This window comes from Vidua macroura, chromosome 6, assembly GCF_024509145.1.
Source record: "Vidua macroura isolate BioBank_ID:100142 chromosome 6, ASM2450914v1, whole genome shotgun sequence".
Classification (NCBI taxonomy): domain Eukaryota; kingdom Metazoa; phylum Chordata; class Aves; order Passeriformes; family Viduidae; genus Vidua; species Vidua macroura.
In genome coordinates, this window is record NC_071576.1 from 33,794,261 (window position 1) to 33,820,362 (window position 26,102).

Below are 26,102 nucleotides of genomic sequence, written 5' to 3' on the forward strand. Positions count from 1 at the left end.
GTTCATATAAGGTAGAAAGACATTCTACAGACTAAAGCATAACTTCATACAAGCCTTGTGAATTACTCAAAGTGCTGAAAACTCCTGAGAAGAAGCAGATATTTGCAGCTGCTACCAGCGTGCCATAGCATACCATTCCACTGCAGTACTTGGCACTACAGTAGTAGCTCATTTAAAGTTAATTTAGTTTTCATTAATAATAATCCAGGGTACATTTAGACCATAGGCCACTACTTTGCATTTGAATCCTATGAGATCATGATGTGCTAACAAAGAGAGATACCATAGTTTGGAAAGCAAATGCACAGCACAATAAAGCAAATATGCATATCATATCGGGCCTCTACCTTCAGTGCAGCAGATTATGTTTAGGTACCTTAAAAGTCTCTCTGGTCACTCACACACCTGTATTTGTTTCATACAATGAATGCCAGTAGATGGCTTTGCTCCTCAGAGACCCATCTGCAGAGAAGCTAGATTTAACACAAGCACCTTCACCCCGAGAGCAGGGGATCCTGCAGCATACCTTCTTCTGGAATCAGGAATTGACTCCAGCTCTGGTAGCAGCCAGACTTACTAAAGGTTTCTCAGCAGCACAAGCAAAACTGGCTTTGGTCCCATCAAATATGGGGTGAGTGCAGGAAAGGGTGGCCAAGATCCCTTCTCCTCCTAGCATGGTAAAAGGAGACATGGAAGTACCAGGTGTCCCCTCATAAGAAAGCAGCTTCAACTCCATTTGCAGGCTGCTTGCTTTGATACCTTTGACTATCCCCTCCACCTTCCAGGTGAGGTGAAAGGATCAGCAGGGCCTTGCAGAGCTTATGTGAAAGCACAGGGAGCAGTCAGCTGGTAGCAGCCTCTGCCTCAGACAACCTGCTCTTCCAGGCAATCAACTCCATTGCCTGGCCTATGCCTAGAACCAGGCCCACAGTGGTCTTGTACCTCTGTGGAGGTTCCAAAAGCCAAAGAGAAAAGTAATATTTAAACATTTAAAGACTATGCATAAAATTGTAGTGGTAGTGGCTATTTTTGGATGTATATTTTCTACCTTCTTTTGTTGCTTCTAAATATCTGCTATACACCTTATCTATCCCAACCCTCCCACTGTTGTTATCACCAGTACAGCTGAACAACAATATGAAAGCTAAGACAAAATTACTATAGAAATAAACTTTAGCACACCCTTCCCACTCTGTTCCCCCTCCTGGTCTGAGAGACATTGCTTTTTTGCTGTACTTAATGGCATAGGTTGCAACAGGTTTCACAATGTTATTGGAACCATGCAAGTTACCACCAAAAACTATCCTTTCTGAACATAACAGATATAAAGTAAGTGAAATTATCTCACAACCAATAGCTGTCTGCTTGAGGGTTTTTTTGTTTGCTTTTTTGTGGTTGGGTTTGGGGTTTTTTAATGGAAGTGCTAACTGGCTGTGCATTTATTTCACACTGCTGACTGAAAACATTTTCAATACAACCAAGAGAAAGGAGCTTTGGTACAATTAGATGGCCAGTTGCTAGGGACTAAAGCTTCTCCAGCTTCTCCCAGTGCTCAGTGTTATCTTCAGCTTTCTATTCCTGAATTAGATATTTAACATACTAAGGCTGGTGAGAGAAACACTCCTGGATGCTGAATCTTCATTCACTTGTCTACAGCACTACAAAGCACCCAACACTGCCTTGTTTTCTGATACATGCCACTTGGCCAGTACATTCCACAGGTCCGTGGTATTATTATGATCCAAATGACACAGAAACCAGTCCCAGTTCCCCTGAATACAAGAACCTTTTCTACAATGACCGAGCACTTACTCACAGTGTTAATCAAACAACTGTTCCATAGCACAATTTGGTCAACACTGACTGACCTGGAGAAAAAGAAAAACTACAGTCCTAAATGTAAAACAGTTTATATTCCAAGACCACATCTCAGAAAAATAATTTCTTTTAAAAAACACAAACCTTCCAGAACATGCTCCCCACTGGGTCAGATAGCTTCTCCCTGCCACAACCAGGTGGTATGCATATATGCATGTGTACCCATATATAAAACATCTCAAAAATAGCTAAAGACATTAAGAAACAGTTAATAATTTTTTTATTCATCTTCATTTTTCAGCCCAGAACTTTGAAAACTTAAACTACAAGCTGTCTCCAACGAGATAGCCCTGTTCAAGTATTCTGAAAAGATCTATTCCTGCATTCTTCAAGCCTGAAGAAGTGCCAGCATTTACAAAGACCGAGGAGGAGGAAAAGGAAGGAAAATTGCATCAGTTCTGCTGAAAATTTGTGCAATTAGTTTAGTAACTGGACCACAATGACCGGCCCTTTCTTGCTTGCAATTACAGTCAAAGGCAGAATTAAAAAGAAGTTTTGAAATGCAGTTTGCTGTTCTGATTTAGTAAAGTTTTCCAGACCCTGGTGACAGCTTGCTCACATGAACTGAAGGATCCTCAGCTGTCTTGTCAATCACAAATAATACCATATCCCTCACACAGCAGCTTTGAGCAATATTTCAAAAGCAAGAGTTGCATAGATGATTCAGAGTAGTGAACGAGGAATGTAAATCCTCCATTTTGAAAACTTTTTGTCTACTAAACCCTCTATTACTCCAGAAGACATGTCAGGTTCTGTCTTGAACAGGGGTTCTTTACCAGCTAATAGACCATGTTTATTGCTGTTAGGTTTAATAATGTCTTAAGTGCTCATAGTTAATAGGCTTGCTAGACAAGTCATATAGGACTGATGTCTCTTCTCATTTCCAGCTTGCACTGGAGTCAAGTAAAAGCTGTGGAAACTCAAGACTGCTTTTCTTCTGCCAAACTTATGTATTAACTTTGCTAGAAGCTACCTCAGAAAAAAACTGTGATACTTCCACAGATTACTTTAAAGAAGAAACTGGCTAACAAATGCATGAAACATTTGGCAATTACTTCTAAAGCACAGTGGAAAGCTGGATAGTACTTGGATGGAGATTAAAGTGGAAAAATGAGCAAACTATTCCATCTTTAAGAAAGCACAAAAGGTGGTAAAAAAGCAACCAACCTTCTGGCATAGAAAATCCCACCCTATTCAGAATAATCTAAGACTATAGAGGGAGACAGTCAGTAAAACTCTTCACCAGAATAGCTTCCTAAACAATTTAGGAAATACCTTTTTTCACATACCTTCCTGCCCCCAAAGGCGGCGAAAATCCTGCCTAATTATTGGACTAAACAAAACCACTTGCAGATTTCAGCTGATTACAGGAATGATTTAATGCAACCTATTAGAAGGACACTTCTAAACTATGACTATCTGAAAAAAAACCCAGCAGAATTTGTCCTTTTCACCTGGCAAAATACCAGTACAGGCAACCACATATCTCCAACTTGAAAAATGTTTGCAACTGTCTGACTGGTGTGTTCCTTCTCTTCATCTTTTGTTCACTAATGTTGCTAACCATTGGGTAACCAGTACTTGGTGCACCTATAACAAAATAATTTCAGAGCTGTTGTTAAGGATGCAGCTGTTTAAAAAGATATAAGCTTAAAAAAGAAAAACAAACCTTCCCTGTTTTCAAATAACTGATACAATTTAAGGGAGTTGTATCATAAATATTTATAGCAACACAATGTCTGAGTTCAACCGGAAGGCAGAAATCAGTTAGAGTGATATTTTTATTTAAAATACCAACCAATAGTACAGGACATTACATCATCCTGTCTAGTTTGCACACTATTTTAAGTGAAAGACCACATTCCACTCTCTCAGATCACAAACCCAAAGGCACTCTTATTTTAGCTAGAACATAAGAACAAGGAGTTTTCCACTGAAGCAAAAGTTTTCCAAAGTCTCTACATCCCTATGGCAAGACTATTTCTCCAAGAAGGAAGCACAGCAACATCTCTCTCTGGCAATTATTCTGAACAGCAGGATAAGATTTAAGAAAGGGCATTTCATCACATTCAAAATGGGCACAACTCTTCAAGAAGAGCTGAATGAAGGAAAGAAAAGCTTCACTAAGCCTTCAATAAGTCACAGGTGATCTGGATGCCCAGTTAGTTATTTGCCACAGAAGCGGACCTCTGGGTCTAACAAAACCAAGCGTGTGAGTTTTGCTGAAATATTTCAAAAAGAGAACTGCTCAAGTTACAAGACATTAAGACATACACATTCCTACTCCTGGATCTTCTGATTCATTAAGCAACCAGTGAGGGCAATTGATATTAAGTAATTAATTTTGTAACTGAGATGTTGCAATGTACTGACACCCTTCCTGAAGTTACAAGAACTAGAGACAAGAAACCTGACCAAAACAGATATGACATTGTTGTGTAGTAAATCACAAATTAAATTGTAAATTTGTTTGATCAAAATGTATCACTTATTTGTAAATAGCAACTATTTTTGCAAGCATATATCTTTTTTACAGAGGAGCATCCTTAACAACTACTCTGAAGCAGATTATTTTGTTTTATAATTATTTTGCTTACAGGTGCAACAAGTACTAGTTACCATCCTTGTGCAAAAATCCCAGATAAAAAGCTTGTCACATGCAGATGTCTGGGAAAAAAGTTTTCAAGAGCATCACAGCCATATAAACAGAAAATCTCAAATCCAGTTTTTACAAAGGAAGTCAGGACAGTATATTGATACATGCAGAAAATGTAATTCTACAGTCCACAATAAAACTTACAAATAAATAACTAATTTTAATGTATGTAATCTTTGTTTTAACTAAGAGAAAAAAATCTGTAAGTAGTAGTAAACCAGTGTCAAATGTACAAGAAAATCACACAAATAAAAAGAAAAGCAGGGAGATATTGCTATAAACTCTGTGCAAAGATAGAAGGCCAAGCTACTGGTATTTAGCAGGACCATCTTCAGGACTTGTGGACTGCAACATGAAATGTTGGTTAACTAAGCAAAAACCCCAAAATTAGAATGTCATTTTCCTCAAAACCCTGCCCTTAACCAAAGGCTATTCATCCTCTCAGCTGTGGATTATACAGCTGCTATTAACAACCTTTGAAAAAGAAACAAAATATTTTCATTTTACCTCTAACATAGCTTATAATTTTCTTTCATTATTGCTAAAGCTTCTGAGACCACAGGATAGCCCTCAGTTGTACTTAATATCACTAAAATGTACAGTTTAAAGAGCCAGAGCCACTAAAAATGAAAACACTAGTACAGTTTTGAAAGTCTTGACTCTTTCAATTAAAATTTAACAACCTTCTAGAAGTGCAGTGCTTTGTTTCAACAGAAGAGAGATGCTGACATTTTATGGCTTAGAGTGTCATATTGCCAAGCCCTACACCTTACTGGACCACATCAAATTAGACACTGGCCAACAGTGGCATTCACAATACGATTGTTACATTGCCCCCACACTGCTGCTTTCCTTTAACATCCCTCTCCTGTACTTCCATACAGAGCTGTGCTACTGCTGTTTGCTTACCATGTCTGCCCCAGCACAGGAATGGGTCAGAAATTAGTCAAAAGTGGCCCTTTCCACCAGCTGATAGTGCTCCTCCACCCAGAAAGTAAAAAAGCATTTAATTCCTCTGCACTGGAAATCAGGGGGAAGATTTTGGTATAAGAGGACTGAGAGGGGAAAAGTGGTCAATGCACTGGAGTTCTAAGGAGCAGCCTGTGAACCCAGCACCATTTTATGCTGCAAGCTTTATTATTACAGGAGGAATGATCATTACATGAGAAGGGGAAAAAATAGAAAATCATTATGCTAAAACATTCAAATGGCATTGACCACTGTTATCCAGACATTGGATCAGGCATTTGTAAACCCTCCCTATCCAGCTTTCCTCTGAGTTGCTCTAGATTCACAGGGTGAGAACCGCAATTTTTTTTGAAATACCAGTCTAGTATTTGTCAGACACCTGCCCCCCTACTGTTCCCTCCCCATCTAAAACAACACTTACCTGCTTCTGGATCTGGAGGAATCCTCCACATATACAAATTGAAGTCATCAGAGCCCGAAAGGATGTACTGTTAAGAATAAAAATAAAAGCAGTTTACAACAAAGTATCACCAGAATTATGCTATTTTACTATTGATCTACTTCCTCCAAACCAAAAATGAGAAAAAAGGATAATCTGCATCATTCTTTGCACCTCACTGATCAGTTTACATTTAAATGGGGATGAAGTACCAGCACAAAAATGTTGCCTGCATAAATGGACCAAAATTGAAAAGCATGCTTCATATATCTAATACCTACTGCCCAAAGTGTACGTTTGCTTTGCTAAGTAAGCCTATGAATTTTGGTTGGCTTTAATATAAGTCTAAGTCTAGATCACACTCTCTATTTCTCAGCCTGCAACTCTGATCTTTTTTTGATGTTGAAGCCTTTCATAGGTTTTTTCTAATCTCCTGACCTACCAAGGAAAACTCCATCAAAGACATACCTAGGAAGAGAGCTGCCATGTCCATTACACAAGAATGCCCATTACACATCAAGCCAGACATGTCTACCAAGACCATCAAAAATCAGTCACTGAGAATAATCTTGAATACCAAACAAATAATAAAGCTAAACATTCACTGTCAGCAAGTCTCAAACAGTGTAAAGCTGTGCCCCCCCCCCCCCCCCCCCCCCCGCCGCTGCCACATTTATCACACTAGTTATTTTTTTCCTGGTCATAGATACTCTGAAGAGATGGAAGGTTGCCCTTTTTCAGCAGTACACAAATGATAAACAATGTCTTTATTGTGCACAGCTTCAGGCAATATGCAATTTAAACTAGCTTAATATACTACAGGCAGGCACTGGAATGACAGGTGACATTTGACATGGCAAAAAGCTTATGCCTCTCAGCTCCAAGAGGGCACAAACTGTGCTTTGCCTTCAAATACTTATTCTCCAGTAAATGACAGGGAGTACAGTTTATTTCTCTCCCAAATTAGAGATTAAATGGCATGTAGCAGAACCAATGGAAGAGTCAAATTTCAGTTATACTGGTGTAGACAGTGTAAATAATTCTCTATCCCTCCACTAATTTTAGGCTGCAGTTTAATCAATACAGCCAAGAAGCTGGGTTTTTCATTTTATTGTTATTATTAGGTAAGGGGAAAGGGAGAAAAATAAAGAAATGGGCCCAGTTTGTCCCTCTTCTAACCTTTGATGAGAGACAAATTCTGTTTTGCTTGGCTCAAATATAACTGGTTTCTGCCTTTCATTCTCCTGGGAAACATAAAATCATCAGGCAAAGTAACACCAAGAGGTAAGGAGACAAATTCTGGAAGAACACAGGACTCAGAAGCAAATAAACAAAAAAATATACAGTATCACAGAAAAAAATGGCTATCAATTTGCATATATTCTGTTTGCAGTGCTAATTACATTAGTGCAGTGTTTGGATGTTTCCTATCAAAAATGCAATTAACGAATCACTAAAATCCCTTCTCTGGTTTCCTGCTATCATAATTCAACCATTCTTTTTTCCCTCATTTTTGAGAATGCAGGATGTGAGTAAGCACTTATGAATGCAATTCTGCTCGTTTTCTGACAGGTAAGAAACACTGATCAAACAAAAGCTCCTTTAAAAGCTTGTGCACACTAGTTCAGAAACTCATAAACCCATACTTTCCAAGCCAGAAAGTTATTTCTACAAGCCAACATGTTCAAGCACTTAGGCAATTTACCTTCCAAACTGATCTGACGGTGCCAGGAATATGTGCTTCCCCTTTCATTTGACTGCTCATAAATGTTAGCCCACAGCAGGCTGAGCCACTGTGCCAAAACTCCAAGGATTAGGGCTTATATAGGAAACATCCCACCAATTAGAAAGAAAGCACCTCTAATATGTTTTGTTAAAGAAATGCCGTGTGGAAAAAAAAGTCTTATTTGTATAGTGATGTTGCCAATTGTTACTATTTTTTACCAAATTGTGTTGAAGCATCAACCAGTTTGCCAAGGACACATGACTAAAAACAGACTTGTAACGAAAACACCTAGAAATCTCAGTATCTTGAATTTATGACCAAACCTTTTTTCTTTTTTTTTTTTTTTCCCACATATCATAAACTAACAATGATAGGGCCCCAAAGTGACAGATTTCAGATAGCCTGCATGAGGCACATAGGACAGAAAAAACATGTTATGTACATGCTGGGAATAGAGTGTCTGTGAGACCCTTCAAACCTGCTTCCAAAATTATTTGCAGAGGAACACTCTGTGTTCTATAAGACTCCATGATCAATTATGCAGGAAATCTCATGTGTCACTGCCCACAGAGCAATATACTATCTGCAAAGACTATTGACCCCAGTATACTCTGGGGGAATACTGTTGGTTTTTTTTTTTTTTTTTTTTTTTGCTTTGGAGATAGCAAAATTTAGAGTGCCCTTGCAGTGATGTGTAGTAACAGCAACTTGATGCACTGTCAAGAGTGTAAACAGGAGGTCAAGGTAAGTGATTTTTCCCCTTATCTGGCATTTTTGAAGCCACACCTGGGGTATTGTGTCTGGCTTGGGTCCCCCAGTAAAAGAGTGATACTATCAAATTGGACAGAGAGTGGACAGGAGGGCTGCTGCAGCTGAAGGCCTGTGACCTGCAGGGAAAACCTAAGAGAACTGGTTTTGTTTAGCCAGGAGAAAAGGAAGGGACAAAGTGGACCTCAACAGTTTCCCACTCTTCAAAGGAATACTGAGCAGCCAGGGACAGACTCCCCTCAGAGGCATGCAGTGGATACCCAGGAAGCAACAGTCACAAGTCACAGCAATGGAAATCCCAGCTGACCACAAAGGAACAGCAAGTTCAGGAGCATAACAAAAAGTGCAACTCAGCCCCAGAAAGATGGTGGAATCTCCACTCTTGCAAATCCAATATTTACCTGAACAATTCCCTGAGCAATCAGATCTGACTTTGAAGATGCCCTACTCTGAGAAGCAACTAAAGTCAGGTGATCTCCAAGGCTCTCTTCCGACTCATTTTTTTCCAAAGATTGCCAAAATAAAAGGGAAATAATTGTCTTGGTGGATTATGGTTGGGCTTTGGGTTACAGGAGGGAGGGGAAGGAGGAGGGGAGAAGTGAACAGTGTCAGAAAAATGCCCACCTGAAACCTTTACGCTCCATCACAGCTTCATGAAAATACTAATGGCAAGACAGGCCACAGCAACAGGATCTGCAGCTCAGCACATGGACTTGCGTAAATTAAAGCAATCACAATTTGAGGAACTTAAAGGAAGAAATTGATGAAGTACCTTAAAATGGTTTACAGAACCATAGAAGGGATGAGGCTGGAAGGGACCTTTGGAGGTCATCTGGTCCAATCCACCTGCTCAAGCAGGGCCACCTAGGAGCTGACTTCCTAGGACTGTGTCCAGTTGGCTCTAGAGTATCTCCAATGACAGAGATATTCAATCCACTCCTACCTACTTAAAAGGACCGTGAAGTCCTTCATTATAATTTTCAAGCCTAATGACATTTGCACTGATCAAAGACACTTGGCTGTTGGAATAGATCAGCCTAGACTCGATTTTCTTCATGCAGAAAGCCAATTCTTTATTCCCAAAGCTCATATTTGTAGGAAATATCAGAAGGCACTGTGTTAAACCTAAATGGTCAGCAATACAGTGAAACTCAGTTCATTGGTCAGTAAGGGCTATTGTATATGTCTATCAAATTTTCTCTCTCTAGACATGTTTACATTTTTCCTTTGTGGGTTCTCATGGGACAAATCTTATTGTTTACAGAGGTGCATTTGTTTTTCACCCTCAGAATAGATTGTTATGTTAAATAAACTTCTCATTCTCAAAACAGTTTCACATTGGAACTTGCAAATTGCTTGTTAGCTGCACTTAGAAGAAATGACAGGCCAGCTTTGGCAATTTTAGCAGAGCAAGGCCTGATTTCATAAGGCCTTTCTTTTACAATTCTTCTACCTGTCTATGACATCTCACCCTCTTCATTAATTTAAAAAAGGTTCATATGTTCTGATGTTAAACCAGCTTGCTCTTGTGAAGATATTATCTCATTAAGGTTATCTATTAGATATGGGATAAGATACATAAAAAATAACATCTTATGAATATGCCTATTATAAAACCAGTAAATTCACATCATATAATCAATATATCAGTGGTAACCATCTTAGGAAGTTGAGATAACACCTTTTTAAACAGTCATGTACCTATGACAGTAAAATAAAACAAAGGAAAACACTAGAACAGCTTACAATCAGTAACAGCCATAATGTAGAATCATCACTGACTCTTCTGTGTTATCTATGTAAGATAAAACAGCAGAGATTGTAATGAGCAATAGAATCTTTGACAAAATCAAGGGTGAACATACTGTATCTTCTTTATCCACAAACAGGTGTTTATCAGTGTTTCATCACAGCTGTTTTAGTCAGAGCCACCTTATCTCTTGAAAGAAAACAACTATATATCTTACAATGTAGAAAAGTAATATTTAACTGTCTTAGATTGCAATGCAAGATGTAACCAGAAGTATATATTTTACCACCATCTGTTAAAATCAGTTGGGGCAATGTTCTTTACCTCTCCCACAACCAATCCTCCCTTCAGGAGGTATCTTCTGTTAATGGGCCATTGAGTCTCACTACATGACTGATAAAATTACATCATCCCACTGTGAGATGCTGCACCCAGGGGGAGCAGCCAAGCATTCCTACCTGGATATAATCTGAGATTTGGAGCACCACAGGCAGCCTTTTCCCACTGGATTCCCAGAGGAAGACCAGACCCTTCTACAACACCACTGGACCTTCAGAAGAAAACTACACCCTTTTAATAGGATCACTGCTTCAACAGAACCACGTCTGTCACTCCAGGAGGATTGCAGCCACCATTTATTCAGACTGCTACCAACACTCTGACCAACAGGGTGTCAGGCTGTATTCTGACTTTGTCTGCTTGAGCAGTAAAATTTTTTTTCATTAGCTAATTATTTCTAAACTTTAAAGAACTGCTGCAGATAAAATTCAAGGTTATAGGACTTAGTTAAGAACTTAAAAGTAATTGCTGCAAATAATCTTGGGAGGAGAGCTGCGGGCTGGGCGCGGGGAAGGCACTGGAAGTGGCTCCATAGCAGCTGGGGTGGGGGAAGTGGCTCGGCTGTCATCATGGCACCTGTGTCCCACTCCTTGCCTGCCGCCAGCTCTGAGCGCCGTGGCTGCTGCTCGCGGTCCCGATCCCGGTCCCATGAGTGCAATGGCCCGAGGTGCCTGAGCCACCGGCAGAGCCGCTGCCAGTCCCAGAGCCCCGGCATGCCGCGCTCCTCTGCACACCATGCGCACCACCACCACGGGAAATGGCCTGAGTAGTATGAGAAGGAGAAGGAGGAGATCCTGTGGCAGAGGAGACTCAAGGAGAGAGAGAGAACTGGGGGCACCTGAAGTCTGGGGGCTGTCACCAAAAGTTCCTGACTCAGATTCCAATAAACACACACCAGTACACGATGGAAGAGGCAAAATCTAATAGTAATTAGTAATTCTTCAGATTCCAGCTCAGAAGAGGAAAAGGAGAAAAGACAAAAGAAAAAACGTAAAACATCCAAAAGAAAGCACAGGAAACATTCCGAGGACCGCGACAGTGACTCAGAGTCTGAACAGAACTCCAGTGATGATGATAAAAAGAAAAGTGAGAAGGGCAGGAAGGAATCCAGTGATTCAAGTAGTGAACATTCCAGTGATAAAATGCTTCAAGGGCATGATCTCTGGATTGAGAGGTCAAAAAATACTGAAGCTGAAAGTTTGATTGGACCAGAGGCTCCCAAAACTCAGGCATCTCAGGATGACAGGCCTTTGAACTATGGACATGCCCTCCTGCCCGGCGAAGGTGCAGCCATAGCAGAGTACATAATAGCAGGGAAACGCATTCCCCACAGAGGTGAAATCAGCTTGAGAAGTGAAGAGATCGCATTGTTTGAGAGCTCTGGTTATGCCATGAGTGGCAGCAGACATCACTGCACAGAAGCTGTGTGTCTGTGTAAAGAGAACCAGATTTACAGCGCAGATATAAAGAGAGCTCTGGCATCCTTCAACCAGGAGGAGAGGAGGAAACGAGAGAATAAGATCCTTGCAAGCTTTCGAGAGATGGTTTACAGAAAGACTAAAGGCAAAGAGGAAAAATAATGCTTCATTTGAGCTGAATAGTGCAATTGCTTGCACTACGTGGCAGCTAACCCAGTCCAGTTGTGAATTGAAAAAAGCTGCAGGTGCTGCAGCACCTTTCACCCAACAGGGCCAAGCCTCAGGAGTGGGTTACTTGTCTTGGATGGTCTGTTTACCATCTACAAGGAATCCCTGTAAAGAGAAAGGCTATAAGGCAGGAACAGGTGGGGAAGATTAGAGGTATCAATGTTCTGCACTTGCTTTGAATCAGACAAGCCAAAGGATCCCACAGGAAGGTTTTGTTACCTAATGCCAATAAGTATGATTTTTTTATTCCATTTATTTTTATTAATCATAGGATCATTTCGCTTGGGGAACACTTTTAACAAGCTACTAGCACCAATAGGACAAATGAAGGAACTCCTGAGTTCCTGTTTTAAGATCTAGGAGTGTCCACTTCATTATTTTTTCACAAGTCTTTTAGACTTAGGTTTTTCCTCTAAACAGTTGAGTTTGGTTTGTGATTCAAACCAGGTGTGTAAATATTTTGTAAAGGAGTTTGTAACTTAATATGGATGGGCTTCAGTTACTTTAGAGCAAGCTGATCACAACTGAGGTATAAAGTAACAGTAATAGGAGGGTCTGATCTTCAGTCCACTGAAACACATGGTGAAGAACTAAGTGGCTTGCTTCTTTTTCTCCTGTGTTATACGTAGGCATCAGTGCAGTGGTGCAGTGATTGGAACCCCTGGATGTACACAAGTGGTAACAAGGATGTATCTTTCATAATATTTGAAATGTTTTTGTTTATGGAAGTGTTCTAGATTAAACCCTTGCTTTAACTCCTGTAGTAGTTTACTTGGGTCTGTTTCAGCAGTATTACATGGCTTGCTTTAACTTCTGTGCAAGGAGGCTTTGCTTATGTGGTGGTTATCTTTGATTCAACTGCATATTTACAGACATATCTTCCAGAACTTCTTTTTCTCAAATGTTTTTGAAAACAAAATGGTTTTGAGAGATGGTGGTTTTTTTGGGGTTTTTTTGGGGTTTTTTTTGTTTGTTTGTTTTTTGGGGTTTTTTTGTTTGTTTTTTGTTCTCCTAATTTTTTTTATTCCTCTAAGTCTAGCAGCAGAGATGTCTTGTATATTTGTATCAAGAAAATAAAAGTCCTAAAGTCCATAAAAAAAAAAAGGGGGCCTTTCTTTTATAATTCTTCTACCTGTCTACAACACTTGGCTAAAGTATTCTGGAGTGAATTAAGAGAAAACAAGTAGGAATGAATTAAACATCTGCAATGCAATTATGTCCAGCCACAGAACAAGCTCAGCTCGGGATCTGAGCTGAAAAACTACTTATGGCTTTAATCTTGACACAAAACAGCCATTAGTAAATGCCAAAAGCATTAACTGATAAAGTCACATACACAAGTTTGATGTTGTAAGCAATGTGCTGTGAGTAGTGAACTTTTATATAAAATTAAATTTAATTTTGATGGTTAGGTCTGCCAATAATCACCAGAAATTGATCATATTCCACAAAATATCCAAGTATTTTTGTATCTCTGCCATTACACTGCCACCACTGTAGCAGCTAGCATGGTTTTCCGCTCTCTTTCCCTGTAAGGATACCTTGGGAGTACATGTTTTCCTGCTGTTCTCACAACATAGGATTGAATTCCCAAATGCATTCCTTTTGTCTTTTTCTGTAAGACTACACGACATGGGTCTGAAAAGTAGAAAGCAGCTTTTCTGGTCAAGACCAAGAGATTGCCAGAAGAACCTCATGACTGCAGCCATTGCAAGAACAATGTGCCACATGAGGCTTCAAGGGTGGATACCCAAGCTGCCAAAGTCCGAATCATGCCTGATATCCCTTGCATGACATTTGGAAAACAATCCTCCATTCCAATTAGTACTCTCTGCACAAGAGAATCAGGACCTAAGGCCTCTAGAGAGCACAGCTGAACTGATGTTACTAGGACATTTACAGGACCATTTGTGAAAATTTTTCTTTGATACATTCATTACTAATATAACAATAAACCAATAGTTCACTGCACTAGTTCATGGTTGCAGAATAAGGATTAAGAAAACTAAGAAGTCAGTCCCTATTAGAAAAAGAAACTAGAAAAAGAAATAATTACTATTCAGTTCACCAAACTGTAGTTAATAAGGCTCAAATCCTGAAAGAATGGAGTAGACTTCTTAAAATGAAGGAACAGAAAGGAAAAAAATAGAAGGGCTTGAGGAAGGGTAGATGAAAGAATGTCATCCTGCATATGGTTAGGCTCCACTTTAATTGTGAACAAGGATTTTTGGTCCTGAGGGGATAGATTCCTAGCAGAGTACCTTCTATTCCCTCACTTTAAGAACAAAAGCCCAGATAATCAAATCACAGAGGCAAGCCAGGGGAAGGCAAAAAAATGTGCATTCACAGAGACAACTAAATAGCTAAGACATCAAGCACTGTCCTCCTTCCACCCTCCCCATCAAAGACAAACTTAAGCTGAACATAACCTCAAGAACCACTGCAGTGCTGAGTTAGGAATCAAACCAGACCCTGCATGAGGAGCTCAGATGTCGGGGGAAGGGGGGAAACAGAGCAATATTAAACCCACCCGTTTCATTGTCTGCCTTTTTGCTGCTGTATCTGACCAGAACTTCAGAAATCAACATTTACAATATTCACACAACCACAAGATTAGACAGAAAAAATACTTGCTGTTAATACTGGAATTTTTTGGAAGGACAGAGTCAGCTTCTATGCCTAGCTGTTAGCAACTATGACAGGAAAAGCCTTCCAGATGACTATGAGCTGCTGATTCAGAGGTTTGCCTTAGAAGGAAGAAAACTCTCAGGCATGGTTAGAGTCTGCTCCTGGGAGAAAACACCAATTCAGTCTGAGTTTCAAGTACACATAAAATGCTTAAAATGAACCACCATCAGGAATCTGAAAGAATTACATTGGACTAGCACTCCCCACTCATTCCACTGTAACTCTTCTCATTTTCTCTCTCACTAAGGAAATTACAGCAGTTGATATAAATAAATGAAGATCTAATCTGCTTCTGTAGTCTAGTAACAGTAGCATTAGCATTGCATTTCACAGAGTACTACCACTCTAGGGAATTTATTTTTTTCATAGCACTGCCAGTTTGAAAGCTTTCAAAATCCCACAAGCTACATTTCCTCAGGTGCTACTAAATATGGATTATTTCAATAAAATTTTGTCTAAATTGCACCTTATTTTAGTCTCTAATATCCACATTTCCTGCTCCCATAAAATGCCCTATATCAGAGAGATTTCTGAGCTTTTGGCCACAGATAAAGGACTAGGAGACATGGATCATATTTCCAAAATTATCAGCAAGTCTCTTGAATGGCCCTACTAATACAGGGGAGAACAAGAAGAATATAGGAGCCTGTCTTAAATGCACAAATCAAAAAGCACCATCACCATATAATTATAAATGCATGCACAAACAACAGATAAAGGCACAGAAATTATAACCATTTTAAAAGTAAGTACTGCTACGTTGCTAACAGGAAAATGCTTGTCAGAGTCAAATTTCATTCTGCTGTTTACAGCTTTGAAAGAGACTAAATTTCTTATATCTCAATTCCCACTGACTTGGGCATGTCTGCCCTTTCTTCAGAGGGGCCAATGAAACTTGGTGCAGAAAAGATCAGAGCAGACAGAATTTTTGTCCCTTAGCTTCATCAAGTAGTGCAAAATGCACATGCTGGGGAAGAAGCACAGAGGCATCCAAATTTGAAACAGTTAGGCCGGTGCTTTGCATATGTCCTTTAAGAGACAGGATGTACAGGCCCTCTATTTTACCTGTAACATAACACAATTAATTGGTGGAGTGTAGACTTCTCCTATGATAACAGATAAAGAATCTGGTTTGGGGCAGTCTGCTAGGCTCAAGTCTTAATTCCTCGAGACTCACACATCACTTCTATGGTGGAATACGCACTATAAGCTTTGAGGAAAACACAGGCTGACATGAAGCATCACTGAAGTCTGAAAAATATTGTTTGTCCAAAAGAGACTGGAATTCACAGCAATCAGCTGTGGAAAAGGAATCCATTTACATGAAGAATATAAAAACTGTATTTATGCAAGGAGGAAAGGTTTCCTAAGTAAACAGGACTTATGCTATTTTGTTCTTTGTGACAGCTCTCTGTCTCCAAGAACATCTAAGCCTAACAGCCGATTTAAAATTTAATAGAGAAGCTGAAGATTCCAGAATTATGGGCTGTACAGAAATAATCTTTTACAAAAGGGCAGCTGTCACACAGACGGGAGAGAGATATCCTGTAAGTAGCCACTGAAAACAAAGGAGTACCATAGATACATCCTACTAACTAAACATCAGGAAACCCCAAAGGGTTGAACCCAACAAAATCCCAGGGTGAACATGACAATCTGCTTCTCATGGAGCTATTTCCAGGGAGATAAGCAAGCTATAAACAAAAAGAAGCAAAGCGTAAGAAAGCTGCCCTCATAGACACATGTATATTTGTGTGTGATTTGTATGTATGTATATATAAATGTATGTATATAAAAGCCACAACCATGAACACCAGTCTTGTTATACGTTACATTTTGTATGAAAAGTATTTGACAGAACACAAACAAAAATTTTTTATAGCTGCTTCTAGACCTTTTGTGGTGTCAAGACTGCTCTACACCTCTTATGTAAAAAGCTTCCCCTGCTATTTTTCCATTTTAAAAAATGACTGATAATTTACAATTTGATCATAGTTCCATGTTATTTGCATTTTCTGCAGGTAGAAAACCCACAGATTTACTTTCAATTCACCTTTATTGTTCAAGTATCAACTAACCAGATAAGAAACGAGGTAAGGACACAACTATGGAGGAGGAAAAGACATTCTCCTATTCCAAAAGCACCAAGAAACAAACAAGCAAGGAAACAGCAAGGCAAAACAATTAAGGACAACAGTCAATAAGTAAAGTATTTCCATTTCTTTGCAATTCCTGATCTGTCAGGCTGGTACTTTTACGTTGATGAATTTAGGTGTTGATGAATCTAGGTTTTTAGTATAGAATTCCCACTGAGTAGAGCTTGAAAGACTGCTATAATCATCACAGGCTGACTTCCTTAGCAGGTCTGTTCACACCCCCATGTCTTCTGCTAACATTGGAACCCCTAACAGCAGTGGTCTGAGTCAGTAGCTACAGCAGTAAAACCTCGTACAAATTGCCATGAGTCATTCAATATAGTATTGTCATTTATGTATTTCAGCCAGATCCTATAGGGTCAGACGGGTGCCAGCACAGCCCAAGGGAAGTACAGAATGTCCCCTGAAGAGCACACTGCCTTGTTGGTACCTCAAACTGCAACCCCAGTCAGAGTGGCTGCCTCCTTGTAGCAGCTCTCATTGTCACCAACTAGAGATTCTTCTCTTCACCACAGTTAACCAGGAGATGACAAAATAATGAGCAGTCAGCTGTGCAAGCTCCTAACCTCTCATTCCTGTCTTTCAAAGAAAAAATCTAAAGTAAGAGGAGACATAACTGAGGAAGCTCTCTCTGAGATGTGTTTTGGAAAACTTAAGGCTAAGAAAAGAATTTGCCTACAAGGTATCTACACACACAACCTTTTATCTTCTACTTTATAATAAATTCTGGGGCACAAAATATGGTTTGGTTTTTTTTTTTTAATACTTAAATTCAAAGAGGGCTCATAACACTGTGAAAACAGACATCTTTTTTCACACCAGCCAGGACAGCCTGTACTCTTTACATACTACCCTGTACTCCTTGAGACTGTTTTTCAAGAGGCTGAAACTGGAACAAAAAAGAGCTTTAAAGTTTTCTATCTCAGCCAGAGAATCAAACAGGTGAGTCTAAAAGGTTTTTTAACAACAGAAGCTTTGTTCCTCAGTAAGAAGCATGCCTATCTCATGAACTGGAAAAAGTAAAGCTGTGAGACACAGCAGACTGGAGAAACACAAATTGCTTCTAGTACATAAATTTCAAGGCCAAAAATTTGTATTCCCATTCCCTAAATCCCTAATCTTACAAGCAGCCAACTCTGAGTTTCAAATGCTTACAGAAGCGTCATTGAGAATAATCCATCAACCTGCCTTTTTGTAATGCAGAAAGGCCATAACAGGAATTTTATTAATGAACAAAAGCAACTTAAAAATCCTTACTGAGGATTTCTATGGCAGGGAAAATATTCCTATTACATTACAAAGAAATCAACAAGTTTATCTGAGCATATGAGAGGTGCTACTAACTACAGGTCTCCCATAATGTACTATGAGGAACACAAAGCCTGCAAAATTCAAAGTCTCCTGAATCTGAGTTCCACTCCACCAGAATTTAATTTCGGTATGGGTCATTTTGAGCTTATGTATTGTTGTGCAGATGTCTAAAATCCTCCCCTAAGGGCTTATAGGAACTCAGAAAAGGGAGACAGGAAATGGGGCTGGCAGGATGCACCAGGAATGGGAGAAGAGGCAATCAGAACAAGAATGGTTAAAGAAAACTCATAGGTCCTGCTGTTGAGACCTTGACTCCAAAGAGGCATTTTCAGTATGACCCTCCAATGTCAATTACCATAAATAATGGGGGAAAATTTATAAATCATTTCACTGCTAGATAAATCTCATGCATGGATTTTATATGTATGTATTATGCATATAGCTAGAACTTTAACTGCTATTTAGATAAAGCAAAAACCAAAATACAGTGTCATCAGTAATTCTTGGAAGAAACCAAATTTAAGACAGAGTAAGACATCGATTTTCTTTTTATCCAAGCACAGCAACATACTTGCACACCGAATGCTTTTCATATATTAAGAAATGCTGACTGCAATAAGTTACTATTCATTAGGAAGTCTTCCATGCACAGGAAACTTAGAATGTATTCTCTAAAAGAATAATTCCCTTTCTTCTTACTAGTTCTTAAACCTAGACATTGATAAGCACTACTTCCTGTGATAAATGACCTTCAAATTAGATGACACAAAGAACACCACTGAAGAAAAGTTCTCTTTTTTTACAAAGGCAATACACAACCATACAAGACCCCTGGTACCCATACAGCTAACCTTGTTTTTAGAAGAGTTACATTCATTTAATAATTCTGTCCTGCAAAAAGCTGGCTTGTCCCTAACCATGGCTATTCAGAACATGAATTTCAACATAATGAGGGCTGTAACTTTATAGGGAGTTGGAGCAGCCTTGCAGTACCGTGAGCAGTGCATTCCTGAAACTCTCCTATACCAGTGTAATGTCAACAGAAAAGGCTGAGTGGTGATGTAATGTCTGAGGGCATGCCAGAGTCAAGACACTTTTTGTTTGATTCACAGGGTACAAGTTATTTCTCCCCACCCCCGCCTTTTTAAAACAGGCAATACGCAGTTGATTTTACAACCACAAGCGTTATAGAGCCTCACATTATCTACACAGGGAAAAAACAGGAATGAACCGATAGCATTCATCATTGTGACACAGGCAACAATTCTTGAGCAAGAAAGCCTTTTGGACTATTTTAGTTTGGAGAGTGGTTGTGTTTTGTGGTTTCTTTCTGGGCCTTTTTTTTGCTGTTGCCCATCGCTATAGCCCCTGAGGCTCCTACACTTAAAAACACACTTGGGTACTAAAGTCTTGCAATACTTTCTGTATCCTCAGATATAAGAAGATATTTTCTATACCAGTCTAGCAACTAAAAATCCTTAGTATATAATCAACTTTTCCCAAATTCTAATGCTGACATGAAGAATAGAAACTCGCCCAGCACTGTGACATGACTAGAGAGTCTCACACATTTAATATTTGTATATAATCAAACACTTGTGCATACTACACTGAAGTCAGTGGGACTTGGGTGTATAAATAAACTGTTTTTAAAATTCTGGACCTGGATGCCCAGAAGGATGGATAAATTATGTTGTCACACAAATCTCTATAGCCAACAAAGGCAGTGGGAAGCTGAGAGTCATGCTTGATCCATCCAGCCTACATTACCCTTCCTCTCTTTCACAGCTGTATGACTCAAGTGAGCTCCTGGATAAGGCAAATGCCGTATCATTTTGAACCTGTTTATCAATCAACATCAGAGCTCTTCCTCAAAAAGTAGAAAAATTGGTGTCATGTGAATAGGTCATTACACCAATGACAAGGATGAAAGAAAAAATTCTGAGAGGAGCACACCAAGGTAAGTTTAAATGGGTGCAAATAAAATATCAGCTAAACAATGCCTCTCAAGCTTTGGTAGTTGCAAGAAACAAGAAAAGCATGACCGTGGCATTTCTAGGACAAATGCTCATGTGTGTGCATATATATATGTATATATATACATATATACACACTGCTCATTGACTTCAAAATCAGGCTCATAAGGACTAGGACAATAACACTTTTGGAGGCAAACAATAGTTTGCAAGGCCACAAAGAGAAACAAAGCTGTTCATCCTCTAAGATCCCTGTCACTTAGCTTGTGCTGCAACCCATAATACCTGCAACAACTCAAAATCACATAAGCATTACAGAATGTGTTCTTAAAAAAAACCAACAAAACAAAACAAAAAAAACCATTGTAGTTAACAAGTGTGTCTTCCTGCATTTTGTACCTTAAAGCATTAATGACATATCATTCTTTGCTAACAGGTTTCAATCTACTTGCTTCTCAGATGCTCCAATAAAAGGAGGTGGTAATACAGATCACCAGAACGCAATCCATATAGAACAGGGTGTTATTTACCTTTACTGTAGATTTTCACCAATGTATTAAAACAAATTTCCAAAGGCAACCCAAAACGAACAGTTATGGGGTTTTAAACCCTGGTGGCCATAATTTACAAGAAAACTTCCTGTGAGCAAACCATTTGCTATGTACAAACTTAGAGAAAGATTAGCAAAGGCTATAGTTCTGTGAGGAGCTGAGTCTCACAGAGCTGAAAGGCCATGTCTCCACCTCCCATCTGTCTTCTGATCCCTATGTCACAACCAAATGCTTGTCAGAGTTCTCTGAGTGTCAGTACAAGTCATTAACCCAGGAAAATACGTAAATGCTGCAGCCAAGTTACAAAGTGGTACCAGTGCAATGTCTTACATTACCTCTGCTGGACAAGAAAGGCCTCCCCCTTTCAGCAGTTCACTTTTTTTCCCAATGCAATTGCATTCTAAACAGTGATGAATTAAGGATAATCCTTTCTTATTAGAATTAAAATATAGTATAAAAATGCAACTTTATGAGAGGAACTACCTGTGCAGACAATACATAATAGTTTTTGAACACAGGAGACTCCATTTTTAATTTACTGTGCTCTGTGAGAAAGGTACAGCCTAACTATTTAAGACAGCTTAAAAGAGAAAAAAATATCAAGTTGGCAGTTTAACAAAGATGAAAAGAAGAATTGAAGACAGAGAAAATCAGTCGTTCAATGTGAAAAAACTGCTAAAGAAGTCTTCCTACCACAAGTGCCACTCACAATTTGAAAGCAACTTTCTTATAGATAAGTCCCTTCAAATGAGCCTTCGCCCATATAAAATTTTGATCCTATGAGGAAATACAAGCAAGGTATTCTGTGAAGCATACTTTGTATGAATCTCAAATGATAGACATTCTTTATAAAGACTAAGAACAGCAATATTAAAAGGGAGAGGCAACTGGAGCCAGATTAAATTGGATACAGAATTATTTCTTCTTTTGATGAATTCTGATTTGCAATGGTGAAGACTTGTATACATTATACAAAAAGCCTACTCGTTGTATAGAAGGGCAAAACTCAAAAAAATTGTTAGTTTTTTATTCACCTTGTCTATCTTACAGTAGGTTCCAACTCCAACCTTCTTTCCTAGATACACCTGCAACTAGAATTGGGTTCCCTGAAAAAAGGCAGTCCCTAAGGGCTATCCCTAGTGTTGACAGTCTTAGCCACTGAATTTGAACATTACTGGACAGTTTCAGACTTAGAGTTGGAGCATGTGTGCTCCACACATGCAATGATGAATTCATTATCATTTTTCCTCCCTGTTAGAAGATGGGTATGAACTTGTGTCTAAATGTCAAATTCCACATCTCTCTAACATTCCTTAGAAAAGTTCATCTTCTCTATTAGCTTTGTACAGTTTTATGAGAGACTATGATTGTCTTTTGCTCTGATTTCCAACTCATTAGCAGCATTGTATGCTGCTACTTATCTGAACAGAAAGTCTGTCAAGCCACAAGAATATAAAGTTTTTTTAAAAAATGCAGGTTCCTGAAGTATCACATCAGCCTGATACAGAACAGACATACTCTTCTCCTGTTAAAATAATACCATACCCATAAGAAAATGCCTTAGAAAGCAGAGCAACATATACTAAGACTTTTTTGTACATCTTTAGTAACAAATGAGAAGCTAAATTATGTGTCAGAGCGTACACATAAATTTAAACTCTACGCTGAGTTCCAGAGGAGAAAGGTGTGTTATTGTTAGGCTGACTAAATAATGGACCACAAATTGTCAGTGGTTTTCTTCTTAACCAGCATATGTGTTTTCCCATGCTTTATAGTAAGACACTCAAATGTTTTAAATAAGTTTCATTATCACATTTTTACACTCTTGTCAAAAAATATTCAGAACTAAGGAACACTGCTCAAGTTCAGTGACATCAATGTATTTCCTACTTGCAGTCTGAAAGAAGCTCAACTCTGCCTCCTGCAGCAGCAACAATAGAATTAGTGATGAAATTCTGACTGCAAGAATTTTGCTGATGACAGTTAAGAAATTTTCAGATCATAGTTTGATACTATCATAGCTTGAAAATACATATTTTGTCCTTAAATAGTGCCTGTGGTTATTAAACACAGCTGTCCAAAGACAATATCTGGCTCTAGAATCATATGAACTTCTGTTAGCCACTTTATGTGTGACCTATTTCTTTGTAATCATTAGTAGGGACAGAGCCTGCCTCAGTGAAGTAACAGACTACCCCTTCCTAACCACCTGTCATCACCACTTACAAAACACTGACCTACAAAGACCTATCCTACCTGATCTAATAGTCAAGAATTAAAAGAGAAACATTATAATTTGAAATCAGAATTAATAACTCTATAAATACACAATATTTACATTTTGTAGAATTGCCTCTATGCCACTCTGTAACAAAACTGAAATGCAAGGAAGATGCCTCTTTATGATATGCAGATGAGTAGATAACATTGTATTAATTGGACCTAAAAAGATGGCAAATATTTTCTTCTGAATATAATCTTCCAAGTAAGTATTAGATCACATCAAACAGCAGGTAAAACTTCTCATGTGTTTTGGTATGTGTTTCCCTTCTTTCAGAGCCCACATTGCAAAACAGTTCTGAATAAGCCTGTACGTGTCCTGCTTCCTGTGTCATCTGCTGAATCAGAAAAAAGCCACCCTCACAAAGGTGTTCTCAAACAGTCATGGAAACTCTGGAGACTCAGGGCAGCATTGCTTGCTTATTACCTGATCACGATCACCTGCAAAACAGCAGCTCTTCATAGTACAGGAGTTGAAGTAGCCTTGGTTGTCAAACTGGAAGACAGGCAGGCGGCAGTGGATGTCGTAGAGCACCGGGGGCAGGCGCCGACGCAGGGCCAGCAGTTGGGTGCCGTTACTGTTGAACCGGACGCTCATGGCACTCTGAAGGGAAAGGTTCCCACCATAGCGGAGCAGTGAACTGGGAAAAGACAACGGGGAGTAGGTGACATGGGCTGCACATACCAACTCAACTACTTAAAGACAGAACTCTCTTTAATCTTACTGAGGCTTTTCAAACAAACAAGCCCAGTAAACTGTAAGTTTTTCTTATTTAGTTTCTGCTTTCAATTCCTGAAAAATCTTAATATGAAACCTGGATGACAAGCCATCAAAATGCTACATTTGTAAAGTCTTCAGAAGAGAAAATTTAAAGACTGTGAGTAGTTTTGTTAATAACAAATACATTTCCTGCATAGGAGCAAAGTTGGACAGAGCACTTAGCCTTAAAAAGGCTGTCCTTTTACTTCTGGGATGTCTGCCTTTGAGACTGACCCTACCAGCACTCAGCCCTTTTCGTTAGCTGGTTCTTGAACCAGGCAGTCTTTTACCCTTGCTCTGGCACCAGATGGCATTTTCTCCAAATGTAGACAGGCTGGCCATTCTCTCTCTTCTGCTTCTATTTATATCTCTACAGGGCATCAGAGGATGTTTAAACTCCACAATCAGTTCCAGATGTCTTAAATAAAAGGACATTTTACTAACATGTTATTGCAAGAAATGCTAAAATAAGTCACTTAGCTAATCTTGAACTAGCTTCATCTAAAAATACTGCCAAGTAGGCAAGACAATTATGTTATCACATGACATTATTACCTAAAACTCTCATGCGGCAGGATTAGCTGGTTTCCTTGTCCCATATAAGGCTGTATATTCAGAGCTGGAGTATTTGTATCCATTTTTATTGACATACACGAAAAAAACCCAAAGGTTCACAAGTTTCCAGACACTCTTTAAAAAAGTAACAGAAATTGAATTTGTTCCATAAAGGAACCTAAAGTTAATCAAAGCACACCTTAAATGCAACTCATACAGATTTTCTGTTCTTTTCAAAGGCTTCATTCAATCTGTGCGCTTGAAATGATTGTGTATATGGAAAGCGACACAAAGATGGAAGACATTTTATCCCTTTTTTTGTTCAGTGATCACTGAAACCTTCCTAAACAGTACTAGAGCTCAATTTTTTGTTAACACTTCTGTTTTGAGCAATAACCATCAACTCTTATTGAGAGCTGTGACTTTTATGCCCTTTCTGGACCAGAAAAAGCATGCCAGCTCAGAATTTGTAATTTCTAGTGGGAAGCTTATTCATAGATTTTAATGCATAACACCTTCTGATATAGCCCTTTGCCCCAACAACTGTGAAAAATGAGTCACTCCACATGGATGGGAAGCCACATTCCATGCAGGTTGAAACATGCATCATTGCCTGAGATACCTTAAAGTTAAAAAACCATTGCTCCTAAGCCAGAGTGAAACAAAACCAACACAAAATATAAGACTCTACATAATGAATGCCCTAGAAATATGCTTCTCTCTCTCTCACACACTCTTTGTGAACTGAACAGTCAAAGCCAGGGTGCCACAAAGGTACCAGGAGTCACATTTTCAAAGCCAACTAACTAGTAAGTTCTTAAGGCTGGGCACCAAAACTTCAGAACACTTCTATCAGCGTGAACAGTCCTGGTGTCTCATGTTCTCCTCCTCCAAGGCAAAGTTGCCAAGCTTTTATTAATCATGTTCAAGGTATTTAATTAAAACATGAGGGAATTTAATACTAGAAACTGTAAGCTTAGAGACAAGGATTTAGGATCCCTCTCATCAGCCCTAGTTTCTGTTAATTGAGACCAATAAAGTACTCAGCTCGAAATACTCAGTCAGGCATTAAAAATCAAAACAAAACAAGATAACCAAAACACGTAAGACATTTTTTCCTCACCCTCTTCTGATAAGTCTTAGCAAGCCATTTATTTTTCTGTGGAATTTTCCACTTTCTTCAATAAGGACAAACAAATAAGCTAAAACTTCATAAACCCCCCAAAACCCCAACCCAACCAAGAACTCAACACAAAAAACAGGCAGAAGAAACAATTCCAGATTTTTTTGGCTAAGAAAAGTTATTTTTTAATAAAAATATATGAGTTGTCCAACATGAATAATAAGGTCATAACAAATATGCACCAAACCAGACTTAATGTTTAGGTGCAAACACTGCTGCACCAAGATTAAGTTTCTCTCCTCATTACCAGTTTTCCCCCTTAATCCAAATCACAGCCCAGAATTCTCTCCTGCCTGTGAGCGAGTGAGCCTACCAGATGCCCCATTCTTTCAAGTCTTCAAGCAAAGTTTCCATTGTTACTAATATTATGCCCTGCCTGAGATAATTTCAGATTATATTTTATAGCAATAGGAGTGCAATATTAAACTGGTTTCCATTCTGCTTACAGATGTTTCATTAAGCTCCTACAGC

The 26,102-nt window shown here is 39.0% G+C and overlaps 1 protein-coding gene and 1 pseudogene across 5 annotated transcripts in view; one reads left to right on the forward strand and one right to left on the reverse strand.

Moving 5' to 3' along the window:
- DCAF5 (DDB1 and CUL4 associated factor 5) overlaps positions 1-26,102 on the reverse strand; it is a 72,020-nt gene that overhangs the window by 13,370 nt on the left and 32,548 nt on the right. For all 5 annotated transcript variants that reach the window (XM_053979784.1, XM_053979787.1, XM_053979786.1 and 2 more), the window contains exons 6-7: positions 23,561-23,774; positions 5,925-5,991 (exon numbers count right to left, since the gene is read on the reverse strand). In XM_053979784.1, coding sequence (XP_053835759.1) covers positions 5,925-5,991; positions 23,561-23,774 — 281 coding nt within the window. The remainder of the gene's footprint in view (positions 1-5,924; positions 5,992-23,560; positions 23,775-26,102) is intronic.
- Positions 11,095-12,105, forward strand: LOC128808566 (NF-kappa-B-activating protein-like; annotated as a pseudogene).